General features: G+C 37.9%; 1 protein-coding gene across 2 annotated transcripts in view; it reads right to left on the bottom strand.

Moving 5' to 3' along the window:
• Positions 1 to 21,318, bottom strand: part of DPP10 (dipeptidyl peptidase like 10) — a 563,373-nt gene that overhangs the window by 144,058 nt on the left and 397,997 nt on the right. For both annotated transcript variants that reach the window (XM_061479197.1, XM_061479109.1), the window contains exon 4: positions 10,382 to 10,476. In XM_061479197.1, coding sequence (XP_061335181.1) covers positions 10,382 to 10,476 — 95 coding nt within the window. The remainder of the gene's footprint in view (positions 1 to 10,381; positions 10,477 to 21,318) is intronic.

Below are 21,318 nucleotides of genomic sequence, written 5' to 3' on the forward strand. Positions count from 1 at the left end.
ACCTAGTAACTCAGGTTACTAGGTAGTATAATTAGGCTCAAGCTATCCAAAGACAACAAAAGGAAAAAAATAGTTTTGAACTGAAACTGCATTAGTGTGATGCAAGAACATGACAGTATCAGAAGTTAGAAGATGAATCTGCAGCCTTGAGTAAAAAAGAGAAAAAAAACCCAAACAAAACCAAAAAACCCCAACAACTAGGAACTTCCTTTTTTACTTACAAAGCATTCAGAACAGATTTCTACTGTGCTTAAACTAGCTTTTATGAGTTAACCGCCTTTAAGCAGAGACTGTGTTAATGTTAATTTATGGTTATGTTCCCTTTTCTTGGCACACACTGAAAACAATTTTAGGTGTGAAATTTCCCTGCTTTTCTAGCAGTTTATTAATTATTCCCCGACTACCTTAGTCTTCAGCAACATATAACACAGGCAGCTTTCCAAATTCATTTTCAGGGATTGTGGTGCTTGCTATATCATGCGTTTAGTAAGAATCTTCAGTCACTGATTATGCCACCACAAAAGTAATGATGCACTTAATGCAAACACCTGAGTACCTCAGCTACAAACTACTGGCAGTTTGAGGCAACACCAGCAAGAGATACTCACATATTCTATATCCAAGTATAGAGTCTTGTGGGTCTGGGATTTAAAATAGTTTAAATCCTACTGAATACGACCTGGCTTATTCAGTTTGCATTCGCCTGCAAAATTTGGTTTGCCTCCTGAAGTGCCTCAGACACATGGTGTAAAAGCAATGACAACAAACTATAATCTCCTGTAGACCAAAAGATTATAGCTTGCCAAACAGATCTGCGAAAACCATTCCTGGTAACAAAACAGGTAATGTTTTGGCAAATAATTTTCCTTTTGTTGTTGTAATGGCATTATTCTTGTTAAAAGGCGAGTAAAGCTGTTTCATAATTTTTAATGTTTCACATGAGAAACAAGAAAGCAAAAAACAAACCAGCAGAGATTATGTATTCATTGCCAGCTGATTGCAATGCTAGTTTCTTTAAATTATCTTTAAATATAGATAAATGTTTATCTATTAATATAAAATGTATATATATTTTAAGAACATGTTTCTGAGTTGCAAAGAAAGTGTTGGGAAAATATCATATTGAAAACACTGGAAATGAAAAAAAACCTCAGGTATCTTGTTATCAAAAATATGGAGGATGGTTCTTCTGCTATCACGTCTGCGTATCTGTAACTTTTCAAGCTTCTTGGTTTGTCAGGCACTAGTTAGCCTTCATTTAGGAAGACAGCCATAAATGCTGCCCCTTATGACTATGACACTTCGCTTGATCTCTAAGAAATGTAGCTCTGAACAGCAAAGCTCTGAAACAGGGAGAAATGCAGCTGGCTAATTAGGCACAGTCCCTGGATGCAGAAGCAGGGCTAGTTTCCCTCTGCATCACTGCACAGCATCATCTAGTTAGGAGACTGAGGGTAATTCAACACAGTGCTGCACTGTGCATTCCACATTGATGAAAGGGAGAAGAAGTAAGGGAAGGTAATTTCCCTAATATTTGTCAGTTCTACCTAGCCACATCAAGATTTAACAGCCTTATAAAAAACACTAGGCTCTAGGGCAAACAGAAAACACTTTTGACTAGGTAAATTGCTGGAATCCCTATATTACTGACATTTCACAATGTTGCATAATTCTAAGAAAAAAAAAAAAAGCTTTTTAATTACCCATACATTATCTTCCCTTCTTAATTCAGCAATCTGAATCCTGCCTGACCAATTTGGTGGCCTTCTATGATCGGGCTACAAACTGAGGGAGAGGGGTAGAGCAGTTGATGTCATCTACCTGGACTTGTGTAAAGTGTTTGACACTGTCCCACACAACATCCTTGTCTCTATATTGGAGAGACATCAGTTTGATGGATGGACCACTCGGTGGATAAAGAACTGGCCAGATGGCTGCACACAGAGAGTTGTGGTCAACGGCGCAATGTCCAGATGGAGACCAGTAATGAGTGGTGTCCCCCAGGGATCGGTGTTGGGACCGGTCTTGTTTAACATCTTCATCACTGACATGGACAGTGGGATTGAGTGCGCCCTCAGCAAGTTTGCCGATGACACCAAGCTGTGTGGTTCAGTTGATACCCTGGAGGGAAGGAATGCCATCCAGAGGAACCTTGACACACTTGTGAGGTGGTCTGATGCCAACCTTATGAAGTTTAACCATGTCAAGTGCAAGGTCCTACAGCTGGGTCGGAGCAATCCCAGGCACAGCTACAGGTTGGGCAGAGAAGAGATTCAGAGCAGCCCTGAAGAGAAGGACTTGGAGGTGTTGGCTGATGAGAAAATGAAGATGAGCCAGCTTCAGTGTGCGCTCGCAGCCCAGAAAACCAACCGTATCCTGGGCTGCATCAAAAGGAGCGTGACCAGCAGGTCGAAGGAGGTGATCCTGCCCCTCTACTCTGCCCTTGTGAGCCCTCACCTGGAATATTGTGTGCAGTTCTGGTGTCCTCGACATAAAAAGGACATGGAACTGTTGGAACAAGTCCAGAGAAGGGCCACAGGGATGATCAGGCGACTGGAGCACCTCTCGTATGAAGACAGGCTGAGGAAGTTGGGTCTGTTCAGCCTGGAGAAGAGAAGGCTGCGTGGAGACCTCATAGCAGCCTTGCAGTATCTGAAGGGGGCCTATAGGGATGCTGGGGAGGGACTCTTCGTTAGGGACTGTAGTGACAGGACAAGGGGTAACGGGTTAAAACTTAAACAGGGGAAGTTTAGATTGGATATAAGAAGGAAATTCTTTCCTGTGAGGGTGTTGAGGCACTGGAATGGGTTGCCCAGGGAGGTTGTGAATGCTCCATCCCTGGCAGTGTTCAAGACTAGGTTGGACGAGGCCTTGGGTGATATGATTTAGCGTAAGGTGTCCCTGCCCACGGCAGGGGGGTTGGAGCTAGATGTCAAGGTCCTTTCCAACCCTAACGATTCTATGATTCTATGATTCTATGAATCTGTCACCCATTTTTCCAATATTGCTGAATTTGACATGAGTTCACTGACAAGGATGCATGACGCGATGATCCCATGGACAAGCAGTGACTGCTAGTCTCACTTTCACCACAGATTGAAATGATAAAAGCCTAATGCAGGCAAAATGATGCAGTGCCTCTAAACAGTCTTTCACCCTTCAGCTTTCCAGCTTCCTTCTTTCATCCACGTTCCAAATTTGGAACATATTTTGGCATGGAAAGAAAGATGAGAACAGCTTGAGACAGTAAAGAGTGAAAGCAAAAGAAAAAATGATTCTGCAACAAATAAATACAAGGGACATCCCATCACCACCACCACCCACATGCAACTGGCTTTTCTTCCCCTTTCTATATGGATGATTAAAGTGGAAAACAAATTTCCAATGAACAATATTCCCACATTTGATTGACATTTTCAATGTCAATATTTTGCATTGATGACTTTTTTTTTAAGTTTGCATTTTATGTGTGTTTTACTCATAACAGAAATACCTGTTATGACTGCGTTTAAGAGAAGTTTTAGGCTAGGTTCTGCAAGGGCCCTTCAGTATAACCTCACTTTTATTTATTCAGCTTTCTTATAGCCTGGTTCTGAGTTATTGACGCACTTCATCTTTGCTCTATTCTTTCACCTACTATAAAATGTTAGTTTTCCTATTTTTATGGATTTTAACTAATATAACATTTAAATCAATGCTTTATTCATGGTCTTTTAAAAATATGCTATACAGCAGGTGGAATTTACCTATAACATAATGCAGAACAGAGCTGTAAGAATGTAACTTTAACATCTGTCAAACACTTTACAGTACTCCTCTGTTATCCTTTCTGTTGGATAGTTTTAAGCTAAATAATACACCACAGTTAAAACCAATTAGAGGAAATTTTCACTTTAGTGGAGTTTACTTTGTTGTGGTTTTTCTCCTTTAATTTTAGCCCTCCTTCTGTTTCAGTTTCTTGTACTCCTACTTTTTCCATCAACTTACATCTCCCATACTCCTATTATTATCCTTCCCCAATCATTACTTAGTGCTCACTTTACACACATCTAGGCTTAATTATTATCTTTTTTTTTCAATTCATCCAGGATAAAATATTGCAAACCTCCAGAATGTTACTATAAAACCTGGGGGCAATACCCCTACTTAGGACATCATTCATATCTCCATATCCCATACCTACATCTGTATCAGAATTTTAACTTAATGCTATAACTGAACATCAATATATGGGAGTTCATGAGCATTCATAGGTATTCAGCTCAACCCATCAACTTATCAGCTCATGAGAATTCACAGGTATACAGCTCAACTTATCAGACAGGCATTGACCAAATGGCAATGCACAAGAGGAATCAGATGGGACAAAATTATACTAGCTGCAAAATGAGAAAGCATTTGGCATGTAGCTGTTTCCTGGTGGCACCAGCAATCAAGGAAACAATGGGATTGCTGTGACTGAAAGGAGAAGATGGACCACCCGGAGGTTATATGAGAGAGCAGCTGAGAGTGGAGCCCAGCAGGAGAGCTCGCCTTGTAGCAGTAAAAGCAGGGTACCTCTGAGAAGAGAGTCAGGTTGTAATTAGGAAAATGCACAGTAATTAGAATGTTGAAAAACTTGGGTTTCCAAGGTTACATTTCTTATTGCAGTATTTCTTGTGTCACCTGAGCACTTAATCTGTATTCAAAAACCTTGCAATACTATGTGTTGTATTTGTTAAGGCTCAGACTTCCTATGCAGTGTAAAAGATTATTGTGCCTTAAAACATGATCTAAGCTGAACTCTAACCTATGGATGGGGGCTACCCTGGATGAGTGGTTCTCAAAAACACAAACCAAATTCTACCTCCCAATTTTCTACCTCCCATTCCCCATCTTTGATATAGCCCTTAAATATTTTCTGTACCAAGGAATGATCTCATCAGGACTATTATTTAGAGAGATCCCCCATAAAGCTACTCTAACCTGACAGTTCGGAGTACTGTCCCCTGCATTTTGTATATTGAAACCTCTTTCACTTGGGTAAAAGACAATGAGCACCACCAAACCACAACTGCAAACCCTTCCATCTGTCAGGCTTTCCCATCTCTATGCACAGTGGTGCACTGCAACAATAAAGTCTACCTCATAAAAACTCCTCTACTGAAAAGGTTTTGCTGAAAGGGTTATTTAAAATTTAGAGGAGCATGAAAGAGCAGAGATAATTTTACAATGTTCATAACCACCTATTTACAACATGTGTGGGTCAATAAAATGGCCAATGTTGCAACAATTACTAACATTTATGTGGTTATATAATCTTGTTTAATGTATTTACCATTGTTCACCCTTTCATTAACCTCTTATACAAGGGTCTTAAAATATAAGCATGTAAACTACTCTTGCAATTAAATCTACATTAATCATAGAAACACAGAATCATAGAATAGAATCATAGAATAGTTAGGGTTGGAAAGGACCTGAAGATCACCTAGTTCCAACCCCCTTGCCAGGGGCAGGGACACCTCACACTAAACCATGTCACCCAAGGATCTGACCAACCTGGCCTTGAACACTGCCAGGGATGGAGCATTCACAACTTCCCTAGGAAACCCATTCCAGTGCCACACTACCATTACAGTAAAGAATTTCTTCCTTATACCCAACCTAAACTTCCCTTGTTTAAGTTTTAACCCATTACCCCTTGTCCTATCAACAAAGAAACTACAACAGCATTGAGATGATGCACTGAGTTTCCCATCAAAAGAGGAAAGGGGTGTGGTTGGTGGTGGGGAACACAAAACAAACAAACAAAGATATCAAAAGGAAGACAATTATCAAAAAGAAAGGGTATTTATAAACAGTGCTCTGTGACACATCAGGAAAATGCCCCTGCCAAAAGCTCTGCTCAGACTAAAACTTGCATTCTCTGCTTTTGGCTGTAAGGCCTCCAGTGGGTTTTCACAGCTGGGCTGCCACAGCTTAATCATGATACATGAGCCAAGACTACTCCTGCTCTGCTCCACCCTTCTGACACCATCCCCTGATTAGCAAGCAGCAAGAAGTAATCCTTCTCTCCCCATCCTTGTGCAAAAGATGGTCCACAGTAATATGACATTACAACATACCATAGGGTATACTCCCTGAAAGCCCCTGGGAAAAGATTTGTAGTTCAGTAATATCAGTTTGCTATGTACCAGGATGCAATTTCCCCTTGAGATTGAAAAGAGTTGCAGGAAGGCATCAAAATCAAGGGTGAGAGCAAGTCAGAATTGCTGGATTTTAGAAGAGTCGAAAGCATACAGCTGCAGGGAAGCTGTTGTAAATACAAGACCCTGTATTAGAGTTACAAAACTGAAAACAGTTCTACTTGTATCGTTAGGCATTGCAAACAAATTGATAGCCTCTTATTTGATGAGTCAAAATATACCCCATCATCCACACAGGCACACCAGATTCATTTCTGACCCAGAATCCTGGACTGAGTGTTTGTGAGGATGCATGCATGGTATCTGAATAATTTTGCATACATCCACCACAAAAGTAGTGGAACTCAGGGCTAACAAATAAGTGTTACCACCTTGATAATTACTGTGGCTTTTTTTAAGAGGGAAAATTGAAGGCAAAATTTCTAAATATTTCTTTCAATGGATCCAAAACATTTGGAAAGTACTATTAGAGAACACACAGTCCCTACATGTCTTCTCTCATCTCTGTGTTCCCTTTTGTTCATTTTGGTTGGGTTTAAGAACTGTAACAGAATAAAGAGGCTGAGCTAGAAGCATGGTAAGGGACCAGACAGACAACCTCCCCTAGACAAAAGAACCCATGTGGTCATCCATGCTTTCCTCTCCAGCTTAGCCAGGTCTTGTGCCTGAGTTGTGTGTTAGCTGGTAACCTGCTCTTAGGGACTTTATGTAACAGCTGATGGCAAAGGAATAAATAAACTGCTTGTAAACTTCACTTAACCAACTGAAATTGCTTAGATAAATGCAGCATCATGTTACTTACTTTGGAACTGTAACATGCAATAAAGTATTGCTAAATGCTGAAAAACTGGTAGGCATGTCATGATCATGGTGATAGGCACCTCGGATAGATGACAGAGAACATATTGTAACCGCATATCGAGGCAGCATCGCAAACATCAGGATGCCACACAGTGATTCATGTCTAGGGCTTTTTTTGGCTCCGTTTAATAGAAGACTTGCCCAGCCTCCAGCTGTTAACATTTATATGCTGCTGGCTCAGAGTATTAACTGTTTCTTAGACAGCATAAACAGGATGTACTACATGCATACACTGAGAGGACAGGTATGTATTAGAAAATGTCTTTACGTTATGCTATCTAAAGATGCTAATAGATATTCTTTGTGCTTTACAAGTTGCTCTTTTCACTTACATCACTGTATTTGTTATCCATAATATTGCTTTGCTGATAGTTTAATTAAATAAAGGCCAGACTGTTTTATTAATAGATTGATTACAGAAAAGGATTCCATTTGAAAAGCATGAATGAAGTGCAATGATTTCTTCTGCTTTTGAATGAAACCTAATGAAACTGGAAAAAAAACTTTAATTTAGGAACTGTGGACAGATACTTCCCTATGAATGGTCATCTTAGAACAATATAATACTAGCCTTTCTTCCTTCCAGATGTATGACTATTTTTAAAGGGTTGTTGTTTTTTTAATCTTTTATACATGTAAATAGTTTTAAAAAAAAAAAAGCAGTTTGCTTTTTTTGCTGATACACATGCATAGTAGGCATAGCAGCTCTTCGGCAGGGCTATCTGACCTTTAGGCACTAAGGAAGACAAAGACGGATAAAAGAAATGTACTTTGCACAAAAATGGCAGTCTCTAACGCACAAAAGAAGAGCCAGTGATCCATGTACAATGGAAGACTGCTTCAGGGGATTAGGGATGAGGAAAACAGAAAACCTCTTCTGGGCTGCTGGTTCATATACAGCCCAATCAGTAGTGACAAAGAGTCATTACTAGCTCCTTGCCTTCTCACAATGAGTTTATCATGGCAGTTCAATTTTCAATAGACAATTATGAACATTACTAAGAAAAACCTGCCACTTCTGCAGGTTGCTTGAGCAGGGAGGCAAACAGGAGAGAGAACGTAGACTGAAAGCAGACAAGCTCCCATCAAAAGGTGACTCTTCCATGACTAAAACCCTTTGATAGGGAGGAATGAGGGAACTTGTATTGCCACTGCCTACGTTGGATTTGTGCTGTATTTTCTATTAATACAAGTCATCTCTGCAGAGTCATTAAACCAGTACCATTCTAATTATGCACCAGTGATTAAGCAGATGTGGCACTGAGCAAGGAAAATGTTGATCAATGATCAAGGTGTTTAACTTTGGAAGATTACATTTAGCAGTGTGAATCTGGGGACAGCGGAGCTTAGAAGAATGGGACAGCTTTTGATTTCAGCCATACTGTCTGCTTCTGTAATGTTATGATCTGTTAGGATCACTGGCCACCTTGTCAACAGACAACTCAGCACAGCAACATTTGCCATTGCTCTCTGCCAAATGTCTATCAAGAAATTTGCTGAATCTTCTGCTCTGTGTTCCGCTTTTCATTCTACTTCCATATGAATAATCATTGCTGGAATTCCCTTTATTTACCTCTAACACTCTTAGGTTTTGACTAGGAAAGAAATTTCGAAGGAAGAAACATACGTTTTTATTTGTCTCTGTTCAATACATAATTGTTGGATGGTTGTTTGAATATTAACCCTTTTTGCATCAGTTTCTCACATTTATAATTAAGTAGATATCAGGTGTCTAGAACTCTCTCAGCCTGCATGACTTCAGGATAAATCAATTCCATAAAAAGCACAGAGCAGAGCAACTTTGTGAAAAGAGGTGATTTTCGCAGTGTGAAGCAGGCTGTCCACACCAATCCATCACTACTTGGCAAGACTGGTTTAGCATAGTGGCCTGAATAGCTTGTCATGGCACTTGACATTATGAGCCAAATACTTGCATCCAAAAGTGTATGAATTAAATCTGTGAGGAAACCCAAATCTTATCACTACAGTCAAGTTTTACAGCCAGGGATGCCCAAGCAGCTGCTTGAGTTCAAGTTATATGGTAAATGCAATATATATGCTTGACACAGTTTATCCTCTACTTAACCAGGCAAGCGCTCACGCACACACACAGATAACAGGGAAAATGCTTTTTCAACAATCTGTGGTTTGCACTTTACAGAAATTCACCTTTTCACCTACTTTTAATTGTGTCTGCTAGCCTTTTTGGCATTAAGTGGTACCCTGAGGCACATCCCAGCATATGGAAGGGTGCACCTTACAGAAAGGGAGCCTCACATATACAAACCATTAAAGTACAATTCTCTCCTCCCTTCAACTTCGTCTTTACACTGACCTAGGAAGTCAGCATCATGTTCTTTCTCCTGAACTTCTACTCTCCTCTTCCTAGTTTTAGGACTTAGAAGAAAAGATCACCGGGGTTTTATGCTTTGAAAGGAGGAATCTGTACCAGCAAAGGCAAGGAACAGACCAGGAATAAAATCAGTGTTTGCCAAACGCCACTGATGAAAATCAGTCATCCTTTTGGGTCTGCAGGTGCAAAAGATTTTACTAAATTAAAAATAAAGGGATTAACAATAACAGCCAGTGGTCTTTACAGAGAATTGATAAGTAAAAATTGACAAGTCACGTATTTCTGCTGCAGAAACCCAATAAACAAGAATTACAGGGTAGGATATTAGTATCACTGAGAATACAGCACCAAGCAAAGCAAAAGAAAATGTAGACTAAGGCATTAAAGCATTTCACAGCAATTACAGCTAGTCAGAAAATTATGCAAATCACTCAGGTATAGATTATTTACTGGTCAAGAGGAATAGTCCCTAATCATCTAGCTTGCCATTACAGCAGAGGAACAAGTAAACCAGAGATTAACATGACTAGGAAATACATTGCATATTTAATTCCATAAAGGAATATCTTCACATGATTTTTGAACATTTTCCCCTTTTATAATAGTGAAAAGCTCTCAACATTTTGAGTAGCATTTCTCCATTCTATGAAATCTTTTATTATATTAGACATCAGATAGATTCACCAGGACACACCAGCCACGCTCCTTCAAATGGCCTAAGCAAAGGATGGACTACAGCCAACAACATATCCTCCAAATTCTTGGTTATTTACACATAGGTTGAATAAAGTAACAAATAACTTCAGCCAGAAATTGTGCACAGACAGAGGAAAGTATTATACTTTCCATTTATATTTAATCTAGTCTCGGTTATAAACATATTTTTTTTAACCTTTAAATATGCTCTCCCACTCCTATTGCAGAAAAAAATGTCAACAGACTTCTACTAAGAAATCAGTAAATAATATATATTACTTACAAAAGTTGTATTTTCCAATAATAATGTCGTCGTATTTGTTTCTACATTCAGTTCAACAACATGTCCATTCCTATTTTTATACACCACTGCTGTATCTGCAACAACAAAGGTTTAACAGTTAGCAAACAAATTCAGTGTTTAATACATCTGTAGAGAAAACCAGCATATTAAAGTCATCAGAATCTCTTTATTACAATACACAGACAAGATTGAGAGAATTGCAGTCACAATATCTAGTTTTCTTGATTTGCATCATGAGCTTCAAAAATAGCAGTTTACACCCTACAGCATTTTCACCTCACTCAAAATATTTGATTCAAATGGAAACATTTTATGTGGCAAAAACATACCCAATGGGATTGCTGTGAACAAAGTAACATCTTGAATGTAAAACTGCTTTCACTGTCAATCCAACAGATTGATATCACTGTCATTTTGACACTTTAGTGTCCACCCATATCCACTATGAAAAGCACCATATACCAAAGTTACATTGTGCAATGAAAAAAGCTGGACACCATATTCACATATCGATGTGACTCTTAACAAAACTACTGTACTGTTCTGTATCTCTGGTAACTAGTCTGACAAAGACATGCACTATATCTTAAGACAATCCATGTCCTGTGTGATTAGTGCTGGGCCACAGAATACCAGGTTGTCACATAAACCGATCGTTATCAAAGAAGGGTTAAAGCTAGGTCCATTTGTAGAACACTTAGAATGCTGTGGGATGAACTGTCATAATTTTTTCCTTCTACCACTTAGTTCATTTGTAAGCTTCTATAAGAAAAATATTGAATACACCTGAACTAAGGAAAAAAATAGGATTGTGGCTCCTATTAAAAAAGCTTTCTATCTGTTTGCATCAATACCTGTGAAATTACCAAGAAACAGGCAAGAACTACATAAGTCTTGATTTAAAAATCAAGAAAATTGGTTCCAAATTTCCTACTATTTCTAATATGAGATTGAACAGATTGAGTGCTGACTCTTTTTTGTTATTTTAAACCCATGTAATTGATATTTAATCAAATGAAACAATTTTGTTATAAAAATGTAAAAGGCATAAGGAAAGTTCTAAATTAGAACCTAAATAAAACACAAAAAAACTTTACTAATCCTTAGCAATATCTGAAAAATTCATTCCAGAACCATGAGTTTTATGAAGTGGGAAGTAAACATGACTAGAGGAAAAGGTTCTGCTATCATAAAAATGTGCTTCGCTTTTCCAGAAAAATGTAGCTGTATTTTAATGGACTCCACAGAAACTCTAGATCTGCAGCACTACTGAATGTCCTCTAATATGTTCTGTAAAATTAATGAAGCCTCATTTGAAGAGCTTACTAAGCTATTTTCGGATCAGGGCTAAGAAATGGGGTGGGATCAGTGGAGTTTTGGACAGTATTATCAAAGCTTTCATTTAGGAAGAAAATTAGATGGTGAAGTGTGGAATTAACAGCAACTTCTTATAAAGAAAAACATTTCAAATACTCACTTTGAATAAAAAGAAGTAACACTTTGTAGGAAGTTATTTTGGTTTCAGGTTACTGGTTAGTACAGAACATTAAAGTTTTTGCAACTTCTCGTAGGGTTTTGTGCATGTATCATTTTAGGTATCCTAACACAAATCCTCAATGATGTTGTACCAGGAAGCTAAATAATAGTATAGAAAAAATAAGGCTGTTTGGCCAAAGATCTGTCCCCAGTTATGAGCAAACCATAATGTGAAAAACAGCACATATAACTCAGAGATATTTAACTCCTGTCAACAATTAGCCATGTTCATTCCTCCCGCTTGGACAGTGATCTGAACAATGCATTTTTGGTCCATAGGTAAGACTAATATGCCACCTAAATCCAAACAACAGTATTAGAATGTGACTCCTTCTCAGTTTCTACATGCCATGTACATTTGGCCAATAGGATTTATAGCATCATGCCTCATTAACTAATCCTACCAAGAACATTTCACCCAAATTAAGAACTGCCCCTTAAAATTGCTAAAAGGACCATGAGTAAAATACACAGTCCTAGGGCTCTTCCTGCAAGTCATACACACAGGGTGAAATGGCATTTGGAATACGAAATACTACGAATGACATAAATTAAAGCCTTTGTTCTCAAGTTAGAAGAAACTGTATTCAATTATTAGACCAGAAAATGGAGTCAGTCCTCTTCAAAAAGCAGACTTTACTGTCCAGTAATTATACCTCTCACTGAACTTGGGCTTTCATCACTGTATTGGACTCAGTAGTTAACTTCCGAAGCACATAAATTAAATGAATGTTTGCAAAATACATGGAGATTCTTAGATACAAAATTATATTAATAATACCATGTATGCATTGAGGATGAACAGGCTTCACAAGTAATCATATTAATTAATATGGAAGTCTCATTCCAATCAATAGATTGGTAGTTGATGGTCACACAAATAATGATGATTTTTTCACTGATGGCTCAAAAGTAAGTAAAGAGCCATAAACGTACATTTGTGTTGAAATTCTTGTTACCTAGAGTAAAAAAGTTCACCGAAGAAAATAATACCTAGTCCTTAATACTGTCCATTTACACAACTGATTTATTTATTTTGTTTATTATCTTGGTGTCTTCACCAGAGAAGTTCAGGGATCCCTGACTCTTCACACAACCATTCAGAGAAGTAGAGTTCCTACTTCAAAGAAATTCTTGTTTAATTTTAAACAAAGAGTCGTATTATGTAAAAACCTCTTGGCTGGGCACATACTGCAGCACTGAAGAGCCACCTAGTCTACCTAAGGGTCTTACCAAAGTAGAAGGCATTCTGTCTTAAGCAAAGGAGAACGCGAGGAAGCCTCTGTAAAGAACATGTGCTATCAAGTCACCAGCCCTGGATGATGTACACAAAACAGATTTTAAAACAACTAATTGGGAATTTCCTATTTGAAATAGTTCTCAAATTTCGGAAAACTCTGGAAACTCCAGAGCACTGGTTGACTGATAAATTTATTCTCTGCTACTGAAGGTGAGGACAGACAACCAAACATCTGTATATGTTACCCTGACATCGGTCCCAAATAAAATAGTGGCACAATAAATCCAGGATCCTTCCTACAAAATACTGGCCAGCAATATAATTAACACATGATGACATTTTAAAAACACAGATCTTCTTAAACAAAGTTTTAACAGGGTTATGTTTGATAGAGGCAACTATGCTGAAACTGCGTATTGGGTTTTTATTTGTGGCATTTGATTTATTTTATGATGTGATTTGAAAGCTTATATTAAATGGAATTAACAGGGAAACACAATAGGAGGATTAAAAATAGCATCACTAATTAAAATAATGAGGAAGACAGGGTACTCCTCCCAAGAGATCTGTCTCACCTGGTTAAATGGTCATTGTTGTAGATGGGAGACTGGAATTGAAGAGCAGTTATGGAAAGCTTATGGGCTTATACAGATAAATGCTGTACAACTTGTTCTCAATGCAGTATCATGGCAAAAAGAGTTGATACAATTCTTCAGCATAAGTAGATCACAAGTAAATGTCCTAGGGTGATCTTGCCTCTGCTTACAGCACTGGTGAGATTGGCACTATTGTAAAATGGCCAGTTCCTGGAACGCACAATGCAAGAATAGGAAATGTGTAAAGAGGAACGCTAAAAAACTCAGCGTCAATCTGGATCAGAAAACAAACATAAAAATGCAAGGTTGAAATGGCTAAAATTATTCAGGTTGACAATGAGAAAGTTTAAAGACATCTAAGTCATATATATATACATACATAGCTAGGCAAAAGTTGACAACAGTTATGGACGCTGGGATATGTGGAAGAGCTCAGCAAAGGAGATGATCGAAACTGCAGCCCTGAGACATTTTTTCTTAAAGACATGCTTTAGACCTTTATTTCAAGAAATAGTTTAATCTGAAGTTGAGTAAAAAGTATAAAGGGTTGACACTGGATGGCTGTAGCAATCTCTCCTGGCCTGTAATCTGTGGATTTAATTCCCTCTATTGATTTTTCCCATCCCCTTCTGCAACAAATCTTTGGAAATACAGGATTGTCTGAAAAATATAACTCATGTTTGTAGCTGTGTGCTAAGAAAATTTTAATAGAAATCTCAGCCCTTGGGGTTTTTTTAGCTGGCTGCCTATGGCAAGGGATCGTTGATAAATATCAAGGGATTTTTTTTTTTTTTTTCTGACGCATAATTCGTCTCCTGTTTGTGTGTTCTACTCCACTTTCCTACACATTATCAAACATCGATCTCAGCTGCAGATGGGATACTGGGGTTGGTTAGTGCTGCAGGCCCGTTCAGAGAATCTGCAGGGGTAGATGGCTGATACGATGCTCTAAGGCACATCATGCAAATCCCACAAATCTCAAAAGAGAAAATTTTCCCAGGCAGGCAAAATGGATTACCACACTTTCTCCCCTCCCTTGCCTAACCCTGAAGCAGGTGGTTTAGTTTACCTGCTGAGATGGTTCTGGTTTGTCTCACTGAATTGATTAGCTCAATTTGTGCAGGGGTTTCAACGATGACTATCATAAAGATTTTTCTTGTTCTCTGTGTTGGATATGGAAGGTTTTTCACCACAACTGCAGCATTTAGTTTAATTAAACCATTAGTTTTTTAGAAGACAAACTTGATGCTTGTCTGAAAAAGGTAATATACTTGGTGATTCATCAGTCACTCTGGTAATATACAGAAAAAGGTATGGTAGGCTCAGTTTTATTACAGATGACTCTCGTAGGAAGAATTTATTCCACCTCTGATTCTGAGCTTATTTGTAAAGGGGATTGTGAGAGAGGCTGCCTAGTGGACATACACCTCTGTAATCTAAACCTGCTGCTGAACAGGTTATCTGCAACTTATTTGGCTTTCATAAAGAATGCAACATTAAGTAAAACATTAAATGAAAGCAAACTAAAAACAAAACTCTTCTGTAATTATTGCAGAATAGTAATTTCACCTGAGTCGGCAACATATTACTCTTCTTACAGAACTACATTAACTGCAGAACCAACAATAATTTATTTTATCATTGTGAGGTTAAATATCTAAGTTCTTACGCCATTGTACGTTTTTGAATAATAGTTTGGAAATATATCAATACCATAAACAGCCCTCAGTGATGCAAATACTATGAAAATATGGTATCATCATAATCTCAGATATTTTTAAAGTGAAAGCAGTATTTCATATAAATAATTTTACTAAGACTATTGTTCCTGGTTTAGGTTCAAATCTGGTAAAGGTTCTGCTCAAGATCAGCATATTTATTGTTGGCAGGAGATGCAGCTCTATACTCTGCCTGGCCTAATATCTGTTCTTCCAGGGAATGTCAAAGTACAGGCAAACTATCACAAAATGCAAAAGAATCAATACAAAACTTTTTTTTTTAATTTGATAAGCAGCTTCACCCCCTTCAATTCTGCAATAATTTCTTTACCCTCATTTATTGAATTTGCCCTCATTTACTGAATTGACAATACTCTGCCATGTCTTAAATGCTATAAAATTCATTTTAAGCACTTACTGTTCCAATTTCCTTCACATAAATGTTCAAATTATTGGAAAAATCCCAGGCCTTTTAAATTTGAATGGAAACTCATGTATTACTTGGGGGAGAAAGCAGACTAACCACCATTCTGAAAATCAAGCCCTAGATTTTGCTAGTGCAAGAATCTGACTCAGAGTCTACATGACCTTTAATGATCTAACTTTCTGAAATTAGGACACTGAATGGTGGTGGTTTATTTGATGAATATCTACTCTGATTTCACATGTCAATGAAATTAAGCAACTTGTCCTGTAAGTGAAACTACACAGACTGGATTGAAAGGGCAAGTTACTGTATACTTTAAAGAAAACCTAAATTGTGACTAAACTTCCACATTCCAAACACTTAAAAACTTACTATTTCTTAGAGCTAGCCTCTATTATCTTTACTCAAAATTACAGTATCTGTAAGCAATGCTTTGGGAAGTGTATCGAGATTTTGCAACTATTTTGCAAATAAATCACATAATTATTTCAAACAACAGCTGTTCAATGTTAATCCGCGGAGCTGTTTTCTTTACTCTCTTTCACTAGTATTCTTTCACCAATTTGAAAAACAGGATTTACTTCCAGACAGCCATTACACCTTACCTCACAAATATTTCCTCAGAAACCAACCTTTTCCTTGTTTACAGACGCACAATTCTGTCCTGTTAGAAACTTTATTACATATCATCAGTTTGCTGCTCCAAAGAATTAGAAAAGACAATACAAAAAAAAAAATCTAATTCCTACTAAATTCACAATACTGTTAATGCCATTTTTGTTTGCAAAACAAAAGTACTTTGGTAGAATATTTTGGTAGATTTGAATTATTTTTTATAATAAGGTTTATTTCATGGTAACTCGTGTGCTGAACTTGTGTGGATCCATCAATTTCAAGGAGACATGCCAAGCTCAACTTGCTAGGACGTGGCTCAGTAGTGTTTTAGAATTTACTAATATTGAGTAGCTTGAAGAAAAAAATGATTTATACAGAAGTCACAGAGAGCATACACAGCCAATTGGTTGCTAATATGTTCACAGCATTGTAAATCTTAGCCTAAGCTAGTTGCCTAAAGCAGCTCAGAAGTACTAGGCACTGACACTCTTAAGTATTCACATCCTAACCTCCCCTCACTTACAAACAGGGAGCGTCACAGATATCTGATGGGCTTTTGTCCACTTTCATAGAGTCACAGATTCATAGAATGGTTTGGGATGGAAGAAACCGTAAAGGTTATCTAGTTCCAACCCCCCTTCCATAGGCAGAGACACCTTCCACTAGACCAGGTTGCTCAAAGCCCTGTCCAACCTGGCCTCGAACACTTCCAAGGATGGGGCAGCCACAGCTTCTCTTGTCAACCTGTTCCAGTGCCTCACCACTCCCACAGTAAAGAGCTTCTCCCTAGTATCTAATATCTAAATCTAACCTCTTTCAGTTTCACTTCGTTTTTCCTGGTCTCATGAGAACACAGAATAGGGACCCAAATCTGGGGCTTTTCCCTATCCAGCAAGAGGAGCAGATTCATCCTCCCATCTCTCCAGCAAAGCTTGCCTTCTGCCTGGCCAAAGAAGGCCCAGCTGATGAGCCGTGGGTCTCATTTCTAAGGGCAGGACCCAAGGAGTTTTCTGGGGATACAGCAGCAGCAATACTCAGGCAGCTTCTTGCATAGAATCCATCAGATATTATGGCAATCAGTCTTAAGAGTGTAAACAGCACCCAGAAAGTGAAGGAAAGAGGAGAGTCATGCAAGCAATGCCGAAAATCTTCTCCACAGTATCTAGAATAAGGAATCTTCAGGGCAGTCTTCTCAAATTCTGATCGTGTTAACCTGAAGATAGTAAATGCTTTTTTTTCCCATTGAAAATATTTACTAAGTTTCATTTATTTAGATAAAATTCTGTTTTGCAGCACAAACAGCAGCATTAGTAAGCATCCTCCTTTTCCTTATATTTTCCTTTTTTTAAAAAATACAAACATAAGAGAAGGTTGATACCTTGCTGTCAACACATATGTCAATCAGCCCCTGATGTACACGGTATTATTAGAACTGCAGATGGCGTTTCATTAAATTGATTACAGAAAATGTCATGCTAATTAAAATAGAGAATGATTTCTGATTTAATGAACAGGAGGTGCTAGACAACTCTTTGTCTAATTAAGTGTTTGCTAATTAAATAAAATAGTCATTTACAAAGATATTACAGATACAGACCAAATTTCAATATGCCAGATAAGTCACGTCAGCTGAGCATGATTTCCACTGTTTTTTTCTAAAAGTTTAGTCTTGTTAGTAGTACTTTCAAGAAAATATTTATTTTACATTAGTTTTATAATGTAAACTGTGACTCCTCTAGACAATATTTCATTATATAGAAGATTCCCTATTCAAAGTGACCTGCAAAGTGATAGACACAGGTAATTCCTGTACTCTCTGATTTCTACAGGTCTTCTACTTCCCTTTCTGTTCTATGCCCAACATAAACTAACCAAAAACCAGGTGGAGATCTTACAGCACAGTAACTACAGAAATGAAAGGAGCACAGTCACAGTAGCATCCCATGGGACACAAGCAAACTAGCTCTGCGGAGGAGGTAGACTTCTCAGTTATTAAAAAGAACTATATGAATGGGAAGATAGAAACCAAAACAGTAAATATTGACTGTTATGCTGATACTGATGAATTAATCAGCCTAATAAAAAAATAAGTTTTATTTATTTTAATTATGTTTATTCCATATTGTATATTTGTGCAAAAAGAGGTAAGTAGCACAAACTGGAAGTGCAGGCATTTGCAAAAAACCTATCCTCCTCCTTTCTTCAACTCCAGAATAAAGTGATCAGGCATGCTGGATTGGTCTTGAAAATTCAAGTCTTCATCCATAATCAATGTAACTTCCTCTTTTCCTAATCTTGTCATGGCTATCATACCAAGTCATGCTCAACTTATGCCAATTTTCAGTGGTTCCCATTACTTTAGTGTATCAGCCTACGGAAATCTTCAACTATTCTCAACAGCTAATATTCATTTATAAAATTGCAGATTTCTTCCCTATCATGCAATTGCAGAGGATCATGCCTCATTAATAAAACTCCTGATATCCACATGCCAGCACTTCAGATGGGACAGAGGAAACAGCTCTTGAATATTAAGAAAACCACTGGGACTTAAAAGAAAAAAATACAATAGTGACATATATATACCACAGTTAAATGAAGCCTTATTGAGTCTCAACTGAAACAGATGAATAAATATTCACTGCAGAGGTGCTAGAGGCAATAAGGTGAACAACGACCATCAGCCACAGGTAATAATGTCTGTCATGAGCTCGGATGGAAGAACCTGGCTGTCTGCTGCCTGAGCAAGTCACTTCTGTACATGCTGGAAAGATGTAAACGCAAGAGAAGTTGCTGAATTGCATCACAAAGACAATAAAGATATAGCTAGATAGACTGAAATGCACGTAATCATAGAGAATGTAGCTGAATAAAGAAGTGCTGTCGAATCCAGGTATATTGTCAGCTTAGTTTTCTGAGCAAAACTTAACCTCACACCCCAGTTTTCGAAAGATACGTTTGACATCTGTGTACTGCCATGACAACACAAAGCTGTTAAAATTTAGACATGTCCAAGTTTTTCCTACAAGTTTACCAATTTATTAACTGGTAAGTTAAATTGCAACCCCTTGATGACTTGGGTCTGAAATCCAAGGAGTCTGCTCACCCCTTTAGGTCCACATGAAGGTGTCTCAGGAAGCTGATTTAACCAGAGCTGATGGCTCAATGCTTACCATCATGGTCAGGCTGTGGGCTTGCACTAAAAAGATCGCAAGTGCAGCATCGATGTGACCTCAGAGCTGTCCTTACCAAGATGTGTAATGCAGCTCTGGAGAACGGGGCAGTCCCAGCAGAGCACGCCAAAGGCAAATGAGGTCATGGCGTAGGATTTCCAGGTTTACGCTGGCAATGCTGCTGCTTATTACTTACCACGCTCCAGCTAATTTCTGTAGTATATGGACATTTTGGTAAATCCAGTACAGGCTATAGTAGACTTCATTTTGAAGAAATGACAATCAAAACAGAGGATACAGAGAACATGATTATGCAATGTAGTATCTAAACGCTCAGTGAGAGTGAGGATAGTCTAGAGTCAGATTATTTGCTAGTGAAAAAACATGCAGATAGTTTTGTGGAAAATTAGTATTGACAGGCACTTGAAAAGTGAAATAAATGTCTGTACTATCAAATTAGCTTTACCCAGATCTTATAATAGTTTTCACTCAGGATAGTGATACCTTCTACTAACGTATCCTAACTCTCCAACTTTAGTCAATGCAATCAGAGGACAATATATTATGTCCCAAATAAAATATGCATATCAATCCCATTAAATAACTAAAGTGTCAAATAACAATCCCATACAGTGCTCCATTTTCCTTAATTTTTAATGACTACTCACTTCTTCAGAATAAACTTTCAATTGTAATGAAAATGACAAGCACCAAATTTACCATGCCTGGCATTGCTATTACAAGACTGCATCAGACACACAAAACAATTACCTCATTAACCATTATAAAAGCAAACTCTCCTCTGTAATGAACTTGGCCCACAGTCAGTACCAGGAGAGAATAATCTAACAATGAAAAGAATGTTGATTACTTAGAGTGTGTCTTTATATTCAATGACCCAGAGAATATTTAATTCTATCTATCCTAACTTGAATGGCTCTCTACTGCCTTTTCCATGTCTAGTGCACCACAGAGTGAATCCTTATTCACAAATGGTGCTGAATCTTTAGTCCTCATCAAAACCGGGTAAATATTCAAAATAAAAAAAAAATAAAATTGTATTCACTTACCAATATGAGAAAAATGTTAAGAAAAAATTGGGATATTTCCTTTATGTACCATGGTCTCTTCCTTGAGGCTCTGCAGAAGTGAATGCAAGCCTCCTCCAGTGCCATAAATACACTGCCACTTGGTGTAAACACATGTCAAAACAGCCGCTATTTTGGCTAGGAGTGAACAAGCTATTTCCACAACACAAAGTCTGAGCCTCTACCTCTAAAAACAGATATTTTATCATCATCTGGACAGTGATAATGTACACCATTTGAGTTGTGAAACATGTCAGAACGGTTGCTAATTTTCTGTGAAAACCAATTCACTGTATTTTTATTACTTTGTGTGTAGGTCTGGGAGTGAGTATCTGTTCACTACTGAGAGGCAACAGGTCAAATTTTGTGATCTTAAATACATAGTTCAAATCTACTCTGAAATCCTGACTTGTAGATACCAATGAGACATTTTGCAGTGAACAATCTGTGGCCACTGAAAATGAAATTAAATTTAAAATTATGCCGAATAATAAAGCATCTGTGTGCAATAGAGATGCTTCCT

Source organism: Pezoporus flaviventris, unplaced genomic scaffold (genome assembly GCF_033815535.1).
Source record: "Pezoporus flaviventris isolate CSIRO_AGI_PZ_B2104156 unplaced genomic scaffold, CSIRO_AGI_Pfla_v1 ptg000001l, whole genome shotgun sequence".
In the NCBI taxonomy this organism is placed as follows: Eukaryota; Metazoa; Chordata; class Aves; order Psittaciformes; family Psittacidae; genus Pezoporus; species Pezoporus flaviventris.